Source organism: Myripristis murdjan, chromosome 21 (assembly GCF_902150065.1).
Source record: "Myripristis murdjan chromosome 21, fMyrMur1.1, whole genome shotgun sequence".
Taxonomy (NCBI): domain Eukaryota; kingdom Metazoa; phylum Chordata; class Actinopteri; order Holocentriformes; family Holocentridae; genus Myripristis; species Myripristis murdjan.
In genome coordinates, this window is record NC_044000.1 from 14168811 (window position 1) to 14190964 (window position 22154).

At 41.3% G+C, this 22154-nt stretch overlaps 1 protein-coding gene across 1 annotated transcript; it reads left to right on the forward strand.

Moving 5' to 3' along the window:
* The first annotated feature begins 416 nt into the window (after positions 1 to 416).
* On the forward strand, positions 417 to 20510 carry trpm2 (transient receptor potential cation channel, subfamily M, member 2). The gene is made up of 32 exons (XM_030080632.1): positions 417 to 586; positions 980 to 1148; positions 1563 to 1743; positions 1831 to 1997; positions 2496 to 2673; positions 2816 to 2877; positions 2984 to 3184; positions 3294 to 3396; positions 4635 to 4756; positions 5856 to 6203; positions 6405 to 6545; positions 6913 to 7042; positions 7186 to 7331; positions 7939 to 8051; positions 9275 to 9368; positions 11060 to 11299; positions 11841 to 11959; positions 12046 to 12178; positions 12920 to 13091; positions 13299 to 13479; positions 14799 to 14980; positions 15709 to 15841; positions 16953 to 17040; positions 17268 to 17364; positions 17509 to 17651; positions 17788 to 17852; positions 18171 to 18200; positions 18299 to 18385; positions 18487 to 18565; positions 18667 to 18768; positions 18851 to 18964; positions 20032 to 20510. The coding sequence occupies exons 1-32, from the start codon at positions 417 to 419 to the stop codon at positions 20155 to 20157; spliced, it is 4416 nt and encodes a 1471-aa protein (XP_029936492.1). The 3' UTR covers positions 20158 to 20510.
* The last annotated feature ends 1644 nt before the right edge of the window (positions 20511 to 22154 follow it).

Sequence of the window (22154 nt, forward strand, 5' to 3'; positions counted from 1 at the left end):
TATAGATTATGCATCCAAAACTACAATTAATTGTTGTGAATTTGTGTTATCAGCCATTTAGAGAATATTCTTTCCAATAATGCATGCTTTGGAATGTTTTGGAAACTCTCCATTTTGCTATTTTGGCATTAAGCTGAAATGAAATGCATCCAGTCTCAATAAAGCCAGTTATCTATTGATTACTCCCAGAGCTGGCGCCTGGCTCCCTCTGTCCTGTGAGCCAGAGGTTTGTTTTCAGCCCTGCCCAGCAGCCTCCTGCTGTAGCGCTCCTCTCGGCTCTGACATCACTGATGCAGTGCTGAGTGCCAGCCTGCTACAGCACCAACTGCAGAGGCGACTTTGCTGTCATGCTGCTTTCAGCCCCGGCTCCGGCCTGAACCACACCTGAGCACAGCAGCCCCCATGTCGCCTCCAGGATGGGGGTCTCTGAGGTGGAGTCTAACCTGGTTCATTCTCTGGCTCACAGCATTGCTACGACCTCTAAGCACCTATCTCTGTCTCCCTCCTTTCAGCGCTGCACCCTCGCCTCCTGGATCAGGGAGCACATTAGGAAGAAAGAATGTTTCTTTTATGAAACGGGTGACAGGTAGGCTGTGCTTTGTGGTACTGTGTTGAAATTTGGATGAAATTCTCCAAAATGACCTTGTGGTTACTGCTGCTGTTGCATAGTAGCATAGCAATACTGTAGCATCTGTCCTCTCCTGTCCTCAGCACACACCTCCCTCAGCATGTTGTGCTTGCTTTTTGTTCAGTATATGGTAATATGCAATCTGTGCTCTCTGGCCTATAGCATAATCACCGAGTAATTACATCTATTATCCATTAGCTGTATACAGTAGCTGCCATCATCCTCTTGCTTTTACCCAGCTACTGTTTTTCCAGTTGTCTGCTGGCTGCTGAGTAATTATGCATATCAGTTTATGCTGCTATTTTGTTATCCTGACATCTCCATGCAGTTTCCTTTTTGTCTTTCCACTAGGGAGGGGGTATGTAAGTGTGGCTACCCCAAGATCCATCATGTGGATGAAGCAATCAAGCCGGAGGACTTTGTGGGCGAGTCATGGAACAGACACAGACATATATGTGAAGTGCCCACTGACGCTTATGGGGACATCAGCTTTGACGGCGTGGGACAGAAGACTGGCAAGGTAAAATATTCGACTTTGTGACTCAGAACAGTTTGCACGTCACTGTGATTGCTCATGTGTGCATTTGTGTGTAAATAAATGTGGGCATTGGTGACAATATTAATGTTTTTGTGTTAATGCGTGGATGTGTGTGTCCTTTAAGGCTGGATCAAGCCTAAGAGTTCCTGAATCCCAGTAGGCAGCTCAGTAACTGAATCTTGAATCCACAGTGTTCACTTCATTGTTCACTTTATTGTGTAATTCCATTATTTAAATTGTTCTATACTCATTGTTTATAGTGTTTATATTGCTTGTTGCTATTTATTTATTATGCTTCATATTTTGCTATCCACTTTGCTGCTGTAATGCTGGAAATTTCCCCACTGTGGGACTAATAAAGGAATATCTTATCTTATCTTATCTTATCTTTCCCAGTATGTGCGAGTGTCCACAGACACCCGGCCCGAGGTCCTGTACCAGTTACTGACTGAGCACTGGAACCTTACCCCCCCCAACCTGTTGATCTCAGTGACTGGAGGAGCCAAGAACTTTTATCTCAAGGCCCATCTCAAGAACATGTTCCACCGAGGTCTGATCAAAGTGGCCCACACAACAGGTGAGCTCACTAAGAGAGAGAGCGAGGGGGAGCCTCCTGGTTGTGTTTTTACTTCTTTCACTGACGCCTAACATGCGGTGTGTGCAGGTGCGTGGATCATCACAGGTGGTACCCACACAGGTGTGATGAAACATGTAGGGCAGGCTGTGAGGGATCACGCCCTGAGCAGCTCTTCCATGCGGGGCCAGATTGTGGCCATTGGAGTGGCCACATGGGGAACCCTCCATAACAGGCACGCCCTGGTGCAGCCAGAGGTAAAGACTGAAGATTGTATGTACACACTAGCAGAAACTTGTTGCTGCACTGCCTTCCAAAAGTTACAGCTTTCAGGTATGTCGCAGCTGTGGCCACACCCAATCAGTGATGTCCAGTCAAACTCATATCTCTGGGAAGCCAAGCTAATGGTGAAAAGTAGTACTGGTACTGGTACTAAACTGCCTGATCTTTGGTGCCAGGTAATGGTGCTACCTGTTGCACCTTGTAGAAGATGACATCACCTGCAACCAAAGGCCAACCAACAGCAGGCGGCCAGTTCAGTACCCTACTTTTCACCATTCGATGTCAGGCTTTACAAAGATTTGTGGGGTTTATAGTCTTTATCATCATGTTATACAAAGGGCCTTACAAGTACATAGAGTGCATGCATTTGTTCTATGGGTTTCCACGGTGAAAATATGGCATCATACCCCACAACTGAAAGTGCTACAATATGTTCTATCCATACCAGATCCTCTTTCCTGCCTCGTTCTCAGGGTTTCTCCACCCATTACTCGATGGACATCCAGGGCCAAGGCCACCTGACCTGCCTGGATGACAACCACACCCACTTCCTGCTGGTGGACGATGGGACCCATGGGCGTTATGGCGTGGAGATCGAACTGCGCAGCCGCCTAGAGAAACTCATTTCCCAGCAACCTCTTGGAACCAAAGGTGACACGGCTTATGCAACGTCTACAAAAAAAAAACAAAAAAACAGCCAGACTGCCATTACAGATAACATCTCCTAACGTCTCCTTTTATCCTCCCTGTTCTTTTTTTTTTTTTTTCACATCGATCGCTTTTTGCCCTTCAGAGAGTGATGTGACCATCCCTGTTGTTTGCGTGGTTTTGGATGGAGGACCAGGTACTCTAAATGTGAGTCATCCATTTGTGGTCAGGCCACCTTCTGTCTCAATCTCTCTTTCTCGCTCTGTCTCTTCCTCTCTTTCTCACTCAGACTGTCTTGTTTGTTTCCCTCCAGACAATCTTTAATGCCATGCTGAATGGTACTCCATGTGTCATCTTGGAGGGCTCGGGGAGAATAGCAGATGTGATTGCCCAGGTGGCAGGACTGCCCATGACCAGGGTCACTATTGCTCTCATTCATCAGTTGATGAAGAGGTTCTTTGGTCACGAGTACGAAACCTTCTCGGCCCACAAGATCATAGAATGGACCAAGAAGGTACTGTTTCTCTCAAATTTCGCAATTCATTTCTCAAACAATAAATGACCAACCTGCTTTTGATATTGAAATCAATCCACTGTAAGTGAATATTCATTTTCTGCACCAGATTCAGGACATCATCAGGATGCCTCACTTGCTAACAGTGTTCAGAATAAGCGAGGACAAGCATGGGGATGTAGACGTTGCTATTCTTCAAGCACTACTTAAAGGTAGGTAGAGTTAGTTTTTGGTTGCACCTTTCATGGTTAACCTCGGCTGAAAATGCTCAAGTCCTTACTGGAACACTTAGACATATGAAAGGGCATGGGGCCAGAACAGCTTTTAGAAAGTATAATGTTCCCTCTTAAAAAAACGAAGTGACTGGATGATGATATCAGAAGTGCTGAAGTTGAAACTCTAGACAGATGCTGCTGCAGATATTTTTGATTTTGAGATTGCTTGTGCAACCGCTCTATGCAGACACTGATATCACCTTATTTATAAAGAATGAGTTTTGTTTCTTGAATGCTAATACTGCCAGTGTTGCTGATCTTGAGAAAGAGTCATCAATCTCATTTAGACCAAGCCTAATGCAGGCTGTGAAAATGGGCACTGATCTAATAGCATACTGATCCAAAGTGTAGACTTCATGTACCATATAGGAGATCAACCTGATACTAATGATTTGTCTATTTGTATATAAACTACTTTATTTCCATTACTGATTCCTATATCTGCTAGAGTACCCACCAAGGAATTACAAGGCATTTCCAGGCAGTTTTCATGTTGTACCCATGTCATCCTCTCTCTTTCCTATCAATGATCACAAAAGTAGAGAGTTTGTTTGTGTGTATAGTCTTGTTACCTGACAGTCTGAGCATGTAATTATTCGCATGATATTTTATGGTGTACATCAAGTCAGAACCTCCAACACTAGGTGATGTTACATTACAGTGAAATACAGGGAGGGACTATGGATTAGCCCAGGGCTGTCCATTATCACGCACAATATCTTGGACACCACTGATTGGCTTTAAATAAAACTCAGGGAAATCTCCCCACTGCATACCAGATTTCAAAATTACACTGATTGTCCTGAGGGAGAACAACATTTACAGCCCCAAACAAGAAGACATATTTATTACTGACTGGCCCAGATGGGGACTTCATTAATTGTAGAGGGACGGCGTGTTTGCTCTTGTCTAGTTATCCATTTATTATGCATCACTTACATGCAACTACAGGCCGCAATGACTTACATCCTTTAACCCATGAGTGATGAGGATGGTAGGACGACCCAGGTCCCACGTATGACCCTGTAACAGCTAATGACAACAGATATGTGTCGTAAAAATGTCCTTGAGCAAGACACACCACCCCATCCTGCTCACTCATTGTACACTGCTAGGGATAAGAATGTCTGCTAAATGCTGTAATGTAAATGCAGTATACGTTGCTGTCCTCTAAGCTTCCAGGAACAGCGAGTCACTGGGCAGAGAGAGCTGGCAGACGCAGCTGGAGCTGGCTATAGCCTGGAACCGGGCGGACATAGCTGAGACTGAGATCTTCACCGAGGAGAGCCAGTGGAAGGTGGAGCTTCCTGTTACACCACATACCAGAACACCAACAGCAGCAATTTATCACAGAAAAAGGGCTGACAAACGTAAAATAAAACCTGTGTGAACTTGATCCAATGTTGAAATCCTCTCCTCCATCTGTAAGATAAAACAATGGAATTCTGACTGTTGAAATTGCATGATGACTACACAGATAACAGCTCACTCAAACAGGAAGCCAAAAAAAAATAGGCAATTTTATTTTCCATTTTTTGACGAGAGGAAAGTGCAGCAGTGTTTAAATGGTGCAAACATCTTTTGCTATACCTCATCGTCAGATTTGTTAAAAAAAAAAAAAAAAGGAAAATAATTTTTGCCGGACATAGGAAATCAAAAAAATGAAAAATGGAATAAATCTAACATGACAAAGATATCAATTTTCACCATCTAAAAATGATGATAGATAGATAGATAGATAGATAGATAGATAGATAGATAGTAGAAAGAGCACTAACAGTTGAAAAGTTGTAAGTTGTGTGTTGCTGCAGTTGTTGGAGCAAGAGATGTATTGTAATAATAAGCCCAGTTTATTACTTTCTTTGGTGCATGATACTGGACTAACTCTACAATATTGTCACAATATTAGACATTCTGCTAAAACATGGTGTGTGATGGAATGAGTTTGGTTCAGGTTATCTGTTCCTTTCTTCAAGTGAAGACAGAAATCAGCAAAGAGCGATATGTCTTGATACAGTGCTTTGGGGTGAAATCATGTCATTGATTTAAGCATCTTTCTGTATTTTGTATATGATTATACCCATGGGAGACCAGTGATTTTGTGATACATTTTTGTAGCACAGTACATTGTTAGTACGTTGTTAGTCATTGAGTATGACGTTGTATGCATGTTGAGGCACATGTAATCTTCATGTCTTCATTTGGTGACCAAGGCACAGATTCACTTTTCTTGGTTGTTAGAGTATGGAAGCTCTGAAAGCCAAAATGTTTCTAAACAGTGGTGTCTAGGAGGAGTGACATAATAAAAGTGACGTAGCTCACTTTTCTCCAAAATGCAGCGCTTACTGGGATGCTCACTGTGTCCTGACCGTTCTGTCTTTTTCCACACACTCCAGTCTAGTGACCTCGAGGAGGCCATGCTCTCAGCCCTGATTGGTGACAAGCCTGAGTTTGTCCGTCTGCTGCTCGAGAACGGCGTGAGTCTGCGGCACTTCCTTAAGGAGAACACACTGTGTGAGCTCTACAACCAGCTGCCCAACTGCTTCCTCCTCCGCAAGCTGGCCAAGCGGCTCCAGTCTGATCGCTGGGGCCGAGGTCAGGTCAGCTCACGACAAGGCACCACCATCTCCATGACTCACGTCTCAGACGAGGTGCGCCACCTGCTGGGCAGCTTCACCAAGCCCCTCTACCCTCCACCCAACATGAGATGCCACATCTTGTCTTTGGAGGATGCATCTGTTTCAGTGAGTGGCATGGCCAAGAGCTGACCTGAATCTATCCATCCATCATCTTGTATGCTTTGCTTAAAACATGAGATGACAGCTAATGTGGGGAAAAAAACACAGCTATGATTGAATATGGTTTGGCTACCAACACTGAAATATTCTCCCTACATTTCCATGTACATGATGAAACATACAGCAGTTTCCTTTGCTTTTCTCCAGCTGTCAGGTAAGGGTGGGGTGAGCTCCCAAGCTCCAAGCCAACCGCAGACTGTTGGGGTATTCAGGGATCCAGAGAGAGACCTTTTTCTCTGGGCTGTACTCCAGAACAACAAGGAGATGGCTGAAATCGCCTGGGAGCAGGTGATCAAAGCCCATACTTGTATATAAATCATGGAAGGTGTATGCATGCCTGCCTGATGGTATCTGTACCAGTCTGACCTACCTGCATCTGTATTTGTATGTGAGGCATTGGCTACACTTGTCATTTCGATGCAAATTTGTATCTTTTTATCATTAAGCAATGTAGACTAGGCTCTACAATCCCTATATCGCTCGTATTGCTATCAGAGCCTCACAACCACATAATAGAAACAGTCATGCTCAAGCTAATGTTCAAAGCTTGAAAAAAAATTTCATCATCAAAAGCATCAAAAATCATATCGACAAGAGTAACCATGAGCTGTATTTGTATTTGTGTCTGTATCTGTGTCTGTATTTGTGTGGACAGTGTAGAGACTGCATGTCTGCCGCTCTGGCAGCCAGTAAGATCCTGAAGAAGATGGCTCAGGAAGGAAGCGATGCAGATGAGGCAGAGGAGATGAAAAAGCTAGCCAATCTCTATGAGACACGTGCCATAGGTACATTGACATAGACATGATGAGTAACTTTGCTCATGTAAAGACACTATAACAGGGACTAAACCACATTAGCATTTTTGCATGCACATATCACTCTTCACTGTGCATGTGTGTGTATGTGTGTATGTATATGTGCATTTCAGGGGTGTTCAGCGAGTGCTACAGCTGTGACGAGGAGCGAGCTCAGAAGCTGCTGGTCCGAGCCTCGCCGTCCTGGGGAAGGACCACTTGCCTTCGACTGGCCCTGGAGGCTGATGATAAAAGCTTTGTGGCTCAGTCAGGGGTTCAGGTATCCTTCACTTAAGCATGAGGGCTTTAACTACTTTAACTAAGTCTTTAAATTTTAATAATATTTTGTCTATTTTATTGTTGTTTGATTCTGTGTTGTACTGCTGTAACTTGATGTTTTTAAGCTGCTTTCGTGGACAGGCTTCCCTTGGAAAAGAGATCCTTGTGTCTCAATGGGATCAACCTGGTTAAATAAAGGCAAATTTTTAAAAAAAAGAAAATAAATAAATGGTTTTATAATTATTATGTAATAATTTAGGCTTTTTCCTTTTAATAATAAGAATAATAATAATAATCAAGCTTAGAAATTCAGTATGCCGATTTGCATACGCCTGTTTAGACAAACTGACAGAACACATGAATTAAGCATCAAACATGAATTTGATGGTTGATTCAATATGGTTGTCACTGTTGGCTTGATTCACTGATAACTGATGTGCTTATTTCAATTTTTCTTGCCAGTTGAGTCTAAATGATTCTTACTTCAATCAACCCTAAATTTTACAAAGTTTCATCAGTTTTCATTTGCATGATGTGGACAGCTTCATTTTAATATGCACATCTGAGTCAGTGGAATGACCCAGTCTGATAAAGTGTCCCCCTTCTAGGCTGTTTTGACCCAGATCTGGTGTGGTGAGCTTGGGGTGGACAACCCTGTGTGGAGGGTGCTGATCTGCATGCTGTTCTTCCCCCTGATCTACACCGGCTTTGTGGCGTTCAGGTGGGTTCAGCTACATCCGTGTCAAAATTACAGGTGCATCCGTCACAAAAACGGATTATTTAATGTGGTAAGGAGGAAAGACGTGAACGCTATTCCAGTATAATCTAAACATGGACAGACGGTGCAAACACCACGCTATGATAAAATTCCCATATTTCTAGATGAAACTGCTGCCATGGATACTGGTGGTCAAAGAGTGGTTTTATGAACACTGGGACCCAGTAAAATGCCTTGTGTGGCACCCTAGTCATTATATTAATACATTACTGGTCCTTTATCAGACATTTTGAGTTTATATTATTTTGTTAAATTGTACTCACTGTAGATTCATTGATTTGGTAAACAACAGAAGAGTTTGTCACGGCCATTACTGTTCCAGTGTTGTCCCTCTGTAGATTGTCTAATGCAGTGGTTCTCGGACTTTTTTCAATAATGTACCCCTTTTGAATTTTTTTTTCCAGCCAAGTACCCTGTGACCAGTGCAAAAAAAGGCACAAAAAAAAACTATATAAAGAGGTCCCACACAGCCCCACCAGTGTCTGAAACAACAACCTGATACTGACAATATTTTGTTGTCTCTGATTTTGCTTCTTTTTCTCTTCTTTCTCCTTGTCTCCAGCTGTGTCGCTGCTATGTTTCAATCACAAATCCATGATGCTGACGTTTGTCTGGCTTCCTGGTCGTAGTGAACAAACATCCTTGCTCAGTTTAAACCAGAAACACACTCGTTTGACAGGTTCAGGATACCTGGAGGGAAAATTGAATATGAAATGTGGCTTATCAAACTTACATTTAAATTTTTATTGAACTTCTTATAGCATAAGGCTGATTATTTTAGGAATTATGCATGAGTGATATTTTTTAAATTAACATGTACCTCCTGCAGTACTCCAACGTACCCCTAGGGGTATGCATACCTCCATCTGAGAAACACTGGCCTAATGTATCAGTAGCCGCCACCTGGTGGCAGTAAAAGCCCTTGTCAGGGCTTTTACTGCCATTCATGCCACAAGGGCATGAATGGTCTCTGCTTAACAAAAAATTTGATTCATACAGTTCTTCATGATTATGCACCATGAAAGGTGGATGTGATTTAATGTGGGCGCAGTTCGCCCTGCCCTTTGCTTATGAGCTTGAGTTGTTAAAGATCTGGGCACTACTGATCAGTAGTGAATGATGGTCAACAATATTACTTTATTCATTCATAAAAAAACACTCTCTAGGCGTGATGAGGCAATCCAGAGAGAAGCTGAGAAGAAAGGGGAGATGATCACCATGGAGAACATAACAGGAAGTTCAGTTCGGAGAAAGCCTCATGTCCTGTAAGTGGACAGTTGCCTTTTATATTGCATGCCCTGCTTACAGTAAAATAATAATACCTCTACTGCATGCAATTTGATGGTACATGATAAAAATGATTCCACATTATTTCTTGGTTCATTTTGGGACACTTTACTGATAAAACTAATTTTTTTTTTTTTATGACCCCCTCATTCCAAAATATTTTTTCGTTGCCTGAGGGCAACGTCGTGCAACAATGGTACAAAATCACAGAGAAAACTGTGAACTCATTTGTTGCAAAACAATGCTTAGAGAACAATACAACACCAAAAAATCTTTTTGAAATGTCAACAAATAACTAAACAAAATGCAAAAAAACCCAATTAAAACATACTGACATATTTCATTTGATACAGCCGTAGGTTTCATGTATCATCATTTCATGTATGTTTTGTGTCACATGAAATTCTCCAAAAGAAATTTTTTGATGGCTTCCCAGCGTGCAAGAGGCATTACATCAGCAACATGTGAAATGCGGCTACTGTTGCTCCAAAACATGCGGGTGGCTGGAAGACCATATAATGACATATGGAGCACAGTGCCAAAGAACTGTTCAGGTTCTTGAACAGTAAGGTTGAGTGGCTTGGCAGCATTGCATTGGATGCTGTACAGGTTTGACTCATCAACAATAAGTTCCAAGAGGTCATCAGAGAGAAGACCTTTGAAATATTGGTATGAAGATAGAATTTCATTGGCAGAAGAAGGGATGTGTAACCATTAAGACTGTACTGTAGAAACAGTGGTGTGACATGTTTTCCATCGAGGTGTCTTGGAAGAACTACTTTTGCCTAACATGCCGATCCTGTTCTTTTCTTCCATAGAAAAATACTGTGTCCATTTTCTTTCAAAATGTGTTAAAAGAAGTAAAATTTAAGACATATAAATATATTTAGATCTCATACTGTGCATGTGCTATGTAATTACATCCAAATACATAGTCAGCAAAGACATCTATTAAAAAGCACCCCTTATCGCACAACGTTGCCCTGAGGCAACGTTAAGAAAAACTGATATTCTGAACAAGCTAAATAAAAAAACTTCATAAAACCTGACAAAAGTCTTCTCTATACCTTCATGCACACACACATATTTTTTATTTACAGTTTTTGTCATTTTAAATAAGATTAAAAAAGCAAATAATCTTGCCTTCTTCTCACACCATGTGCGCCTGTGGCCATGTGTCAGAAAAGGAAGTCCCACCCTCAAATGATGCTTGATAGAGAATCCCAAACTTTACTGGACTATTATTTGATATTTTTTCTGTCACTATAGCTGGCTGCAATTATTTAAAGCAGCATACATTGGTCACAGGGCTTAAGAAAACTTTACGTTGCCTGAGGGCAACGCTGTGCAGTAGAGGGATAATAAAAAAAAATAAAGTATTTGAGAGGCTGTCAACCATTTACTTGACAAAGTACTGTAACTACTTTGGGGGTATTAAATAAGTTAACAAAATGGTCCTGTTCACTGAAAAACTTGGATTTTCTAACCATTTTGTAACAATTTGAGTCTAAAGAAGAGACACTTTGAAACCTTGAATTTTTGTTAGCCCCAGAAAAGCGGCTGAGTGTGCTCCGTGTTTCCAGCAAAGAGGTCACACGTGTTGATTGAAGAAAGATAACCAACTGAACATCAAAATATGATGCTATCTTTTTAACCCCAGTGAGTCCCGTGTGTTCAGCGCCCCTGCCAGCAGCAGGCGTCTGAAGCCTCTGAGCTGCTGGTCCAGGCTGGTGGGCCTGTACGGCTCCCCTCAGGTCAAGTTCTACTGGAATATCGTGGCCTACTTCGCCTTCCTGTTCCTGTTCGCTGTGGTGCTGATGATCGACTTCCAGGCCACGCCCTCAGCAGGAGAGCTGCTGCTCTACATCTGGCTCATCTCTCTGGTGTGTGAGGAGGTCAGACAGGTGAGACACTGCTGGTACAGACACACAAAAAAAAAAAAAAAAACATGGGCCGAGCCAAAGAACCACAACTGTTTGCAGCATTGGTATTTGCTAACTGACAAACTTGCATGGCATTAGATAACTCATTTATGAAAATAAAACTAAAATTAGAATGATTTACACTTTTTGTTTATTCATGACTGTGGTGATCGTCATCTTGGAGGCTCAGCAGGCAGCTAATTGGCTACTTAGACAGCTGTAAACTAGTGCAGCTCACTAGAGGGTCAACTAAGATAACTACTGAGGCTGAACTGCATGTTCCTTTGTTTAGCAGCAATGGTGCAAGTGTCGATACTATTAGGTACCTCCACTCTTACCTCCCGTCTTTTTCACTAGGCTTGACTTAAATGTTTATTTAGACCCAGAACACTCTGGTTCAGCCCATGGAGATTTAACTCCACCAGTGAGATTATCTCCGCTTCCAGAGCAGCTCTTTCTCCAAGAAATGTTTGTATAACTAAAAATCCAATCTGTCCATGTTAATCTGTCCTTCCTTTATCAGCTGTTTCATGACCCCGATGGCTTTGGGTGCCGTAAGAAGGCCAGGATGTACATTAACGACCTGTGGAATATTCTAGATGTGCTATCCATCCTGATCTTTATTGTCGGCCTTGCATGTAGGTAAGTGTCCCTCGTCCGAGAGAGAAATACTTCCAGGCTGCCCGCATGCTGGGCTCTCGATGTATTTCCATCTCCTTCTCTTACAGGCTAAAAACTGAGCTCTTCTATGCGGGTAAAGTCATCCTGTGTGTCGACTTTGTTGTCTTCTGCCTCCGTCTCATGGCCATCTTCACCATCAGCAGGACGCTGGGCCCCAAGATCATCATCGTCAGGAGGATGGTGAGGGGGTGGATGAGGATTAGACACAGCGCTATCAGAGATGCAGAGACAATCAGCATAATGCAACATTAGCTTTAAAAAAAAAAAAAAAACAATAACAGTATTGGTCCTGATTGTGAAATTTGGCACTGGTTTTTAATTTAATTTAATTTTTTTTTTTTTGCAGAGCACTTAGTTATCTTAAAACTGGCCTGTCTGAACAGCTGACCCTGTTTTGAACCTGTATTTGTATCCCACTTCCTACAATCATGCATATCAGTATCAGCCGTGGGTGTGGGTGAAAAGATATTGGATAACAGCACTGGCCTCAAAAAACATAATGACAACAACAACAACAACTACAACAACAATAATAATATTGATAAACTTTATTTATAGAGCACCTTTCATTTCATTAAAAATAAAAATATTGTTTGATCAACTAGTGTTATGAATGCTGGTTACTGGTGTGATGTGGGAGCAAATGCAGACCACAGAGGACAACACTCCACAATGTCTTTTATCTAACACAATAAGACGTCTCTGCCTCTGCATCTCTGGGTTCTGTTAAAGCCTGTAGTGATGCAGTTTGTGTATACCCTCACATTGTATTTGCATCAATCTAACATCTCAACCTCTCGTGAAACATGCAGCAACACACTTGAAAACATGCAGGCTACCTTTTATATACTGGGATCTGCTCCCTGCCCCTCTGATATTCTGATGTGTCAGTTTGTGATTGTTGTCTCTCTCTGCCTTCAGATGATGGATATGTTCTTCTTCATGTTCCTGCTGAGTATCTGGGTGGTGGCGTACGGCGTGGCCAAACAAGGCATCCTCATCCACAATGAGAATCGCCTGGACTGGATTGTGCGGGGGGCCGTTTACGAGCCATACCTCATCATATTTGGAAACGTACCCACCAATGTTGATAGTGAGTGAAGATGTTCCTTACAATTATGTTCACATTTAGAAAACTAATTACAGGTTTTCTAATGTGAAAATATATCAGAAAGCTTGATAACTTGTATTGCAGGCATATACACATTTTTGACATTTCAGAGGATCAAATCACTTTGTTTAATGTAAATGTTACCACAAAACAAACAAACCATAGTGTACCTGCTCTTGCCCCCTGCAGATGCCGGATTTGACTTGGATTCATGCAGCATGAATGGCACTGATCCTCTGAAGCCCAAATGTCCTGTACTGAATGAAAACCACAAGCCTGCCTTCCCTGAGTGGCTCACCATCATCATGCTCTGTGTCTACCTGCTCTTTGCCAATATACTGCTGCTCAACTTGCTCATAGCCATCTTCAAGTGAGTTTTCCTCAAATTTATTCCATGAAACATTTCAGTCGTCAGCAGTGTGAATAATTTAGATAAACGAAAGCTTTCTCTGCAGCGTGCTGCTGCGACCTTCAACGTGACATAAAAAACACATGAGCCAACACTTACAGGATGGAACTAAGTGATTAAAACTAAGTTAGACAATAATCTGCACTGGGAAAATAACATCTTGGAAGTCTTGTCTCTGTGGTGAGACCTCAAAAATGCATGCAGCCAAGGAAAAAAGTAGGTAACGCTTTACAATAATGGTATTTGAATTAAGTGTATTTTAATCTTTATTACTAATGTATGAATCATGGTGGATTAAGCCATTTACTAAGGATTAAATGATAAAGAATTAATAGGATACAGTGAGACTTTACTTGGCAGGGCACGTCCCTGTAATTCATCAGTGCCCGGTTGCACATGCCCTCAGAAGGTAATTAATACATCAGTTCATGGTATTAATTAGCACTATTAGTTCAGAAAATTGGGAATTAAAGCAAAGATTATGAATAGTTAGCTCAGGTAGATACGTAATTAATTCTTGATGATTTAATCATTAGTATATGCCTTAACTCATGATGATTCATACATTAGTTAGTAAGTATTAATGTATACTTATTTCATGTACATTGTGAAGTACATCATGAGATGCCTCATCTTCAGTCACTTTGCTGTGACTGATGCCTTTGGCCAAGAGCTGATGTCATCAGAAAGTGCCCTTTCGTCGGTTGTTTTGACTCTTAAACAGTAAAACTCTCCAATTGGTGGATTGATGGATCAGTTCCACTGATCTTCCCCTCCAACTTTCCTCCACCAGATGTTGTTGCTCAGCTGGGATCATCTGTTTCCACTTTCTTGCATCTGATTTTCCCATCGCTGGAGGTGGTTGGTTCCAAGCCCCTATCTTCCCATGCATGAGATCCCAACAATGTCCTTCATCTTTAGCACCATTATTGTAAAGTGTTACCAAAAATGTACCAAGGCACTCAAGGACACCAGTCCTCAAGGCCTGCCTGTCCTGCAGGTCTTTGTTCCAGCTCTACTCTTTCACACCTGATCCATGCATGAAGGCGTGTGGCCTTGACTGGGTCAGGTGTGCAAGAGTAGAGCTGAAACAAAAACCTGCAGGACTGGGGGTCCTTTAGGACTCATTTGGGAACCACTGCATTAGATGATGATGTGTCAGTTTGCACCACCTTATGGGTCAACTTTATTAATCTTCATCGGTTTTCTTCCTTGTAGCAGTAAAATCATTCCACTATAACACATTATCATGTTCTGTCCCTCTCTGTTTTGCGTCACAGCTTTACGTTCCAGGAAGTGCAGGACAACACCGACAGAATATGGAAGTTCCAAAGATACGAGCTGATCAAGGAGTACCACAGCCGCCCCGCTGCCCCTCCACCTTTCATTATCCTCAGCCACCTTTACCTGTTCTTAAAGCATGTGGTGCTGCGCAGACCCCCCGCCAAATATAAGGAGTTCAGTAAGTGCTCTATGCTTCTGTTTTGTCTCGCGTGAAACTGAAATGAATGGTGTATGAATTGTGTGCTCACTAACAGTGGCCAGATCATCCTCCTGAAAAAAATACTGTGCTTTTTATCCAATTACATGGACACATCTGTGGCTTATTGTTTCAGACTTTTGTCATTTTTGTAGGGATCATCTAGCCCTTACAGAGGGCTATATAACTGCTGTTTATGACTTCAAATATGTGAATAACGCTTTCATATGCAGAAACTCTTAACTGATATTTGCTTTTGTCTACCACAGTAATTGCCTAACCTGCGTTTGGACCATGTATTACTATTAGACCTCGACTGAAATATCAACAGCTGCTGTTATTGCCTGATATTTTCTTATTACAGATATGTCAATAGTGGTGTATGTGTTGTCTAAATAAGTAAAGTGAGTGTGTGTAGTACAGTGTTGTGAGTTGGCACAGTAACAAATCACAGCTCAGCAGATGGTCGTGCGGATTGTGTTAAGAAGTTAAGAAGTTTATTTTTCAACTGTAACATTGGTTCCTTTTTCCAGTTTTGTTATTAATAAAAATATATTGGCTGATATATCTTAATCAGAAGGTTTTACTCACTAAATTCACTAAATTCACTTACTAAATTCAGTATCTGTCAGGCTCTAGTTGTTATAATAATAGTATTTTTTTGTTGTCCCTCTGGAGTGCCTGACCATTAGTATTCCTGTGTTTGTCAGAGGATAAGCTTCCTCAGGCTGAGGAAGAGGAGCTGTTGTCCTGGGAGGCCTTGATGAAGGACAATTACCTGCTTTCCACGCGGCAGGAGCAGAGCCAGAGCATGGAGCGGCGCATCGACGACACAGCCCGAAAGTAAAATCTCATGGGAATATAGACCAGGATACTGCAACTCCGTAGGAATAAACATTAAAGTCAGACTGAAATTTCAAGTACTACGTCACTATTATAAATAGTAAATTGTCACTCCTAAGAATTTGTAATTATACACTTTTTAGCTCCTTGGTTTTGGAGACGTTTAACTGTAAATTGTTCTTTCTGCACCCACTCACTAGGGAGAGAGCCTCACTCCTTTCTGCTGTTTCATTGCTCTGGGTAACCCCTCTACTCTTCATTATCAGCAAATTTAAACAACTTGACAGACTGGGAGTAGGAAAACAGTCCTTTGTACAGAGTGAATACAGAAGCAGAGGCAGTACACAAACCTGTGGGGTGCCAGTACTAATATTTAGGACTTTTAGGACTGTTGTTTATTTTGACCACCTGTGTCCTCACTGACAGAAAGTCAAGGACCTTTTGACTCAGGGATTGCACAACGCCCCTCTGAAGCCCTTTGCCATACAGCCTGGATGGAAAAATAGTATTAAAAGCGTAACTGTAATCATCAAACAGAAAACATGCATAGGTAGCAGCAGCATCTGTTGGAAAATAGCATGAAGACATAATAAAACAGCAGCATCAGCAGACCTGTTTGCCTGAAATGCAAGCTGATAGGGCTCTCAAGCAACTGGACAGATAGTTACCAGATGTTCAAAGATTTTCATGATAACAGATGTTGAGGCAACTTGGGGTTGATTTCTTGGACAAAGACACAATCACAGCACATTTAAAACATGCCGGAACCCTCTGCTGAAACGAGGACGAGGTAAAACACACATGCTCTCTAAATATAAATCGTGGAGAGTTAGTGTCTTGCACACTTTTAATATAATAGTGACAAAAATGCCAATTTCTACCATTTCAAACACTTAAAATGAATTCTACACGTCTGACCATGCAGATGGCTGTGCTGCAAAATATCAGCATTGCAATTTCAGTCTGACTTTAAGGCAGCAGTGCGACATTTTTAAAAAGGTGTGATGTCCCCCGAACTCTACTTTGGCTACATGACAGCTGCATTATACACTCTGGGAGTGCTGGTTACATAAATGTCAGACAGCCAGACTGTGCTTGTTTGTTTCCTGAGGGTTTCCACCATATTGGAGCGGATGGAGCGGGAAGAGGAGGCGAGCTCTGCTGCCGTGGTGAAAAGACTAGCCCGACTAGAGGAGCAGGTTGTGACCTGATTTTCTTTTATCACTGCTCTTGCACCTGTGTCTGTGAAGACTGAACATTTGACGTTATGCAGGAGCGGCTGACACAGTTTTAGATGCAAGCCATCCGTATACATGTAATTTGGATTCCTGCAGTGCATGTGAAAAATCGGTCATGATTCAGTACAGTATAAGCTGTCACATGCGGTCAGTGAAAGTATTTGACCCAATTTTTTTTGTCTCATCAGGTCATCCAGTCAGCCAAAGCCCTGCAGTGGATTATGGACAGTCTCAAATCTCAGGGTCACCCAGCTAAAGAGGCACCGCTTTTGAGTCAGTCACTGAATTCCTTCTTCACTATTATTCTTTTATATTTTGCCATTACAGGATAACATTTGCTTTTGTTTTGTTGTTCTCTCGTTGTCAAACTGGCTGAAATGTAACATGACAAAATGTATACCCTCATCTTCCCTCTCCTTCCAGCTACACCATCACACAGCGAGAGCCCTGAAACTTTGGGGCAGGTGTCAGAGAAAGACAAGGCCAGCTTCCACGTTAACGCCCGGCAGTTCTATTACCCAGGCACCAAACTCGTCCGCTTTCCTGTGCCTGAGGAGAAGGTGCCCTGGGAGGTGATTAACATCAGTCAGCTCATGATGGCCACTGAGCCACAGCAGCCACCGGCCCATAAATAACCATTCCATAAAATGAGAGTGGTTCAGGTTTATTGGGTCCAGTAATTTTTTTTTTTATCCTTTTTCCCCCCAGGTTAGCTTCTCTTCATATCTACCTCCTTTTTATACCCCTGAGGAAATTGAGGATCATGTGGATGGGTATGTTTCCATACTGAGAAAGCTGTGCTTCCATTAGGCTCGGTATGAATACATTTTCAGATGAGCTATTTTAAGAGATGTGTTTTTATTCAAATTAGCATGGCTTTTTATTCTTAAAAAAAAAAAAAATCCATCTAGCCCATCTTGAAACAGTAGACAATGAATGTTCATTGCTGACTAATTAATAACATATTCAGTCAATAATAATAATAATTATAAGAACTGACCCGACCTTGGCTCTAGTGGTGCACTGTGTCATTAAAATCTGCTCCAAGGCACCAGCGCTTTGATTTTTATCTCCTTTGTCTCCCCTCACAGATCAGAATCTGGAGCCTCAGATAATTACAGGTATGGTACCACATAAGATACATGAGACATTTATCAGAAACCTAATGAGCATGTCTCGATATCTAATATGTATCCAATTTCCTGTAACACATCATTAGAAACCCAGGAGGGAGGACGGGCATCAGAGGCAGGGGTGCGCTCGACTGCCTGGGCCCAAATCTGGAAACAGATCTTGTCCTCACACGGTATAGGTTTTCTTCTTTCTTTCCAGTGATATAGGCAAGCAGTTGTGTACTAATACAGGCAGGCAGTACACGATCTAAAGCTTGTGTAAATGGATCTTTAGCTGGCGAGACAGTGGGCGATCCATCTTGGACTTCCTGGCCATTTGGGATGAGAGTGAGGGGGCCTGGGCTTTACCTGGGGTGAGTCCAGTTCTTTCCTCTCTTATGGTGTTTTACCTTCAGAGCTGCACAAGCACAATTACAGATTTTATTATGCTGTGACTTCCAAACTTCTCCTTCAGGGGCCTGTTCAATCCAACGAGCTCCTGCCAGCAACTCTAGAGACAATAATAGGAAAGCGGCTTTATGAAAAATTAAACGCCAAAGTGGTGGAGGGAACCAAGGTGAGTCTGTTCAGCACGATGGCTTGATGCTGCAGTGCTGACGAACAGGGACGATTAGGAGCTGCTGCTTTCTGTGTTTCAGGTGTTTGAGGGCTACGTGGACGACTGCAGAAACACAGATAATGCCTGGGTGGAAACCACCGTCCTGAACATTCACCTGGATAATGCAGGCCTGATAGCAGACATCAACCAAATGGTGATGCATTGTTATCATTATTTGTTTTCACCTCATTTATTTATAGCATTTTAAAATGTACAGGCCATCCAGCAGATTAGAAATATATAAGGCATTCTAAACATAAACGGGCATTTAAACTCTGTGTTGAGCAAGTGCTATTGTTTTAATGTTTAGTGTTCCAGTTTAGTGTACTTAGTTATAGCTTAGCTTAGTTATCTCTCTATTTTTTATTGCTGTATTTCTCTCTTTCTCATTGTCTGAGTAGCTAAATATGTTCCCATTCTTCATCCAGGCTCTTGAAAAGGAGATCTCAGTCTTGGTCAGATCATAAGATCCTAATATAATAAAGGTTGAATAATAATAATAATAATAATAATAATAATAATAATAATAATAATAATAATGATAATAATAATAAACAGACAAAGAATACACAGTTAAAACATTGTATAACTTTAATATTACATCATGCAGCTGTCCATGTTGCCGACATCGATATAGCTGTTGATTATTATGTCAGGGTTTCTTCAGAGGCTGAACCCCACATGTCCTCAGTGTCTGTTTGTTTTTCTGTAGATAATCAGCCTGAGCAGCGACAGCCTGACAGACAGTTAGCCATTTGCTTGCTGATAATTGTATTTTCAGGCCTTTTCCATAGTGATGTAACGGTATGTAGACAGAAATACACCACATTATTTTGTGAGGGACATTATTATCATTTGGAAGAACTCGATACAAAACATGCAGCATGACTAAGCTGAAGTAAAACAATACTAATAACAAAAATAACATAATTGGGTGTGTTTGGAAATACTAGTATTTGGTTGTTCTGCTGGTTCAGTACAGCTCAGTTCTAAAGTGAGATACTGAACATTTGAATGAGGTGACAGCTCCGATTGCAAAATAACTAATATGTCATCTATAAGGTCATTTAACTCCCTATATGTTATAATTATAATATTTTTTTATTTGGTCCTTTGTGTTTTAGAGGGACTGAATGACTGGACTCAGGTGACACTTTCCACACTTTTATTGTACCCTCATGTATTATTATCATTATTATTATCTTGCAACTGTCTCCTTAGGTGACCGCCCGCCGTGGCTCTGCTGAGGTGGCTCAGTGGCAGGAGGTGAGCAGTAAAACACGGCTCTGCTCCAACCAGAGAGACACTCTGCGACGCGTTGCTGAGCTGCACAACAGGAAGTTCTGATGCTGCTCCTGTCCGTCCTCGGGTTCCTCACGTCTTGAAATATGGCCTTTTATTAGGGCTGCTGTACATGCAGCACTGAGAGCACTTGAGAAAAACGCTGAGAATAAAGACATCAAAGCCATAATGTATGCTGCTACAAATTATTTTTTATTGCAATGTGTTGCACAAACATGATGGGGCAGTTGAATATTGAATATACATACTGTGGTGTGCACTTCAGTTGTAATCACACGGTATGATGAATAGAAGGATTGAGTGGTTTTTCTGCTCAGTTTCCTGGTATAATGAGCCATTAGTTTATGTTACACTGTGTTCACCTGTCAGCTGTGTAGGGTAAGCACCCCTGGCCTTAATGTTTATTAAATACACAGTACCAACTCCATTGTGTCTTGACTTTTTTTTTTTTTTTTTTTTTTGTGACTGAATCGTGTATCCTGGTACATTATCCTACAGATGAATGAAGCGGAACTGAATGAATTCACTCCACTCGTGTGTTCAGGTGTTATCCAGTGCTGATCGCCACCTGTCAAACATGCACTCTTGTAGTTTCGCAGCAGATTGGAAGAAGCTCATTGGTCCAGACAGAGATGGCCAGACAGAGCAGTATCGGTTTCACGCCCTCTTGCATTCCTCTGTGCCTTTTTTCTTTTCTTTTTTTTAAGCCATGAAATCACGCAGTATCAGTCCTTCAGCAGTGCGGATTTTATAATAATTTTCTGAATATCTGAAAATGCAGAGTCATGACTTTAATATAGTGGACTAAGCCGATTTCGGTGAAGTAGGTTATGAATACAGGAATATTGAAACTGATTAGCAAAGGCACCTTTTTTGTATGATTTCTAAACTGTTAGTCTGTGCTGCTCCACTTAACAATGGCTAGTTTTGTTTGACATCCAAAAACTAGGTTAGCATTATTATTATTATTATTATTCATCTCAGCACACCGTGGGGCGGCGAGGCTTTGGATCTATTTTTATCCACAGCGTCGGAGAGGGGCAAAATTAAGACCTCTCACTCTGCTCTTATTTCCGGGACCACGGACGGCAGTGCAAAGCTGGCTCGTCGGTGAGTGTCCTCGCAGCTGCTGGGTATCAGAGGAAGCTGAGTTGCACGTACCTAAAATCATCTTTACGGGATCAAGATTAGGCCACATATAATTTAAGTAAATTATATCTATCTATCTATCTATCTATCTATCTATATATATCTATATCTATCTATCTATCTATATATATATATATAGATATAGATAGATAGATATAGATATATATATATACACACACACGCACATATATATATATATATATATATATATATATATATATATATATATATAGTTTACAAAGGACATTGTAAACAGAAGTGAAACCGGTTTTTGAAAAAAAAAAAATCATGTAAATGATAGTGGAGCACTGTCAACAAAAATGCAAATGAAACAAAGTTGTAAATAAATTTGAATAAAGTATTTAAAAATAAATAGTTACACACATGTATTTGCTATTCATGTCTTTTCTGAATGTAATAAGAATATAAAAGCCTATTTTTTTCTCTTTTGATTGCAATTCTGTTTGGCCTCATTTTGATTGAATATGGGTTATTTGGAGCAAAATACACCAAATATAAGTTTTGTTCACCTCCAGAGATAGGATAGGCCTATATGTTTTTAGAATTAGGACTCATGTGTGTCAGCCGGGTTAGTCATCCTTATCTTGGGCAAGTCCAAGGGTGAATGGCATATACATAAATGCCACTTCACTGGGGACCAACCCTTCCAAATAATCTTGGAAGGAAGAAAATATTTATTCTGTAACCTATGACACAGAGCTGCTTGGACGTGAAGAGGAGTTACACTGTCTTAGAGCACAGTGGAGGGTCATGTGGTTGTTATAAACAAGGTAGGTGTTTATTATTATGCATATTTTGAATCAAAAGCAGTTGCTTTTTAATACTGGTGACAACTTATCCTAGATGCAGGAATTTTGCCGTGGCTCAGTTTA

Coding starts and splice junctions, on each gene's coding strand:
- trpm2 (XM_030080632.1), top strand. CDS start 417: ATGGGGGTCTCTGAGGTGGAGTCTAACCTGGTTCATTCTCTGGCTCAC. Junction 4,757..5,855: donor CCGAGGAGAGCCAGTGGAAG/GTGGAGCTTCCT, acceptor CACACACTCCAG/TCTAGTGACCTCGAGGAGGC. Junction 13,480..14,798: donor TTGCTCATAGCCATCTTCAA/GTGAGTTTTCCT, acceptor TTTGCGTCACAG/CTTTACGTTCCAGGAAGTGC.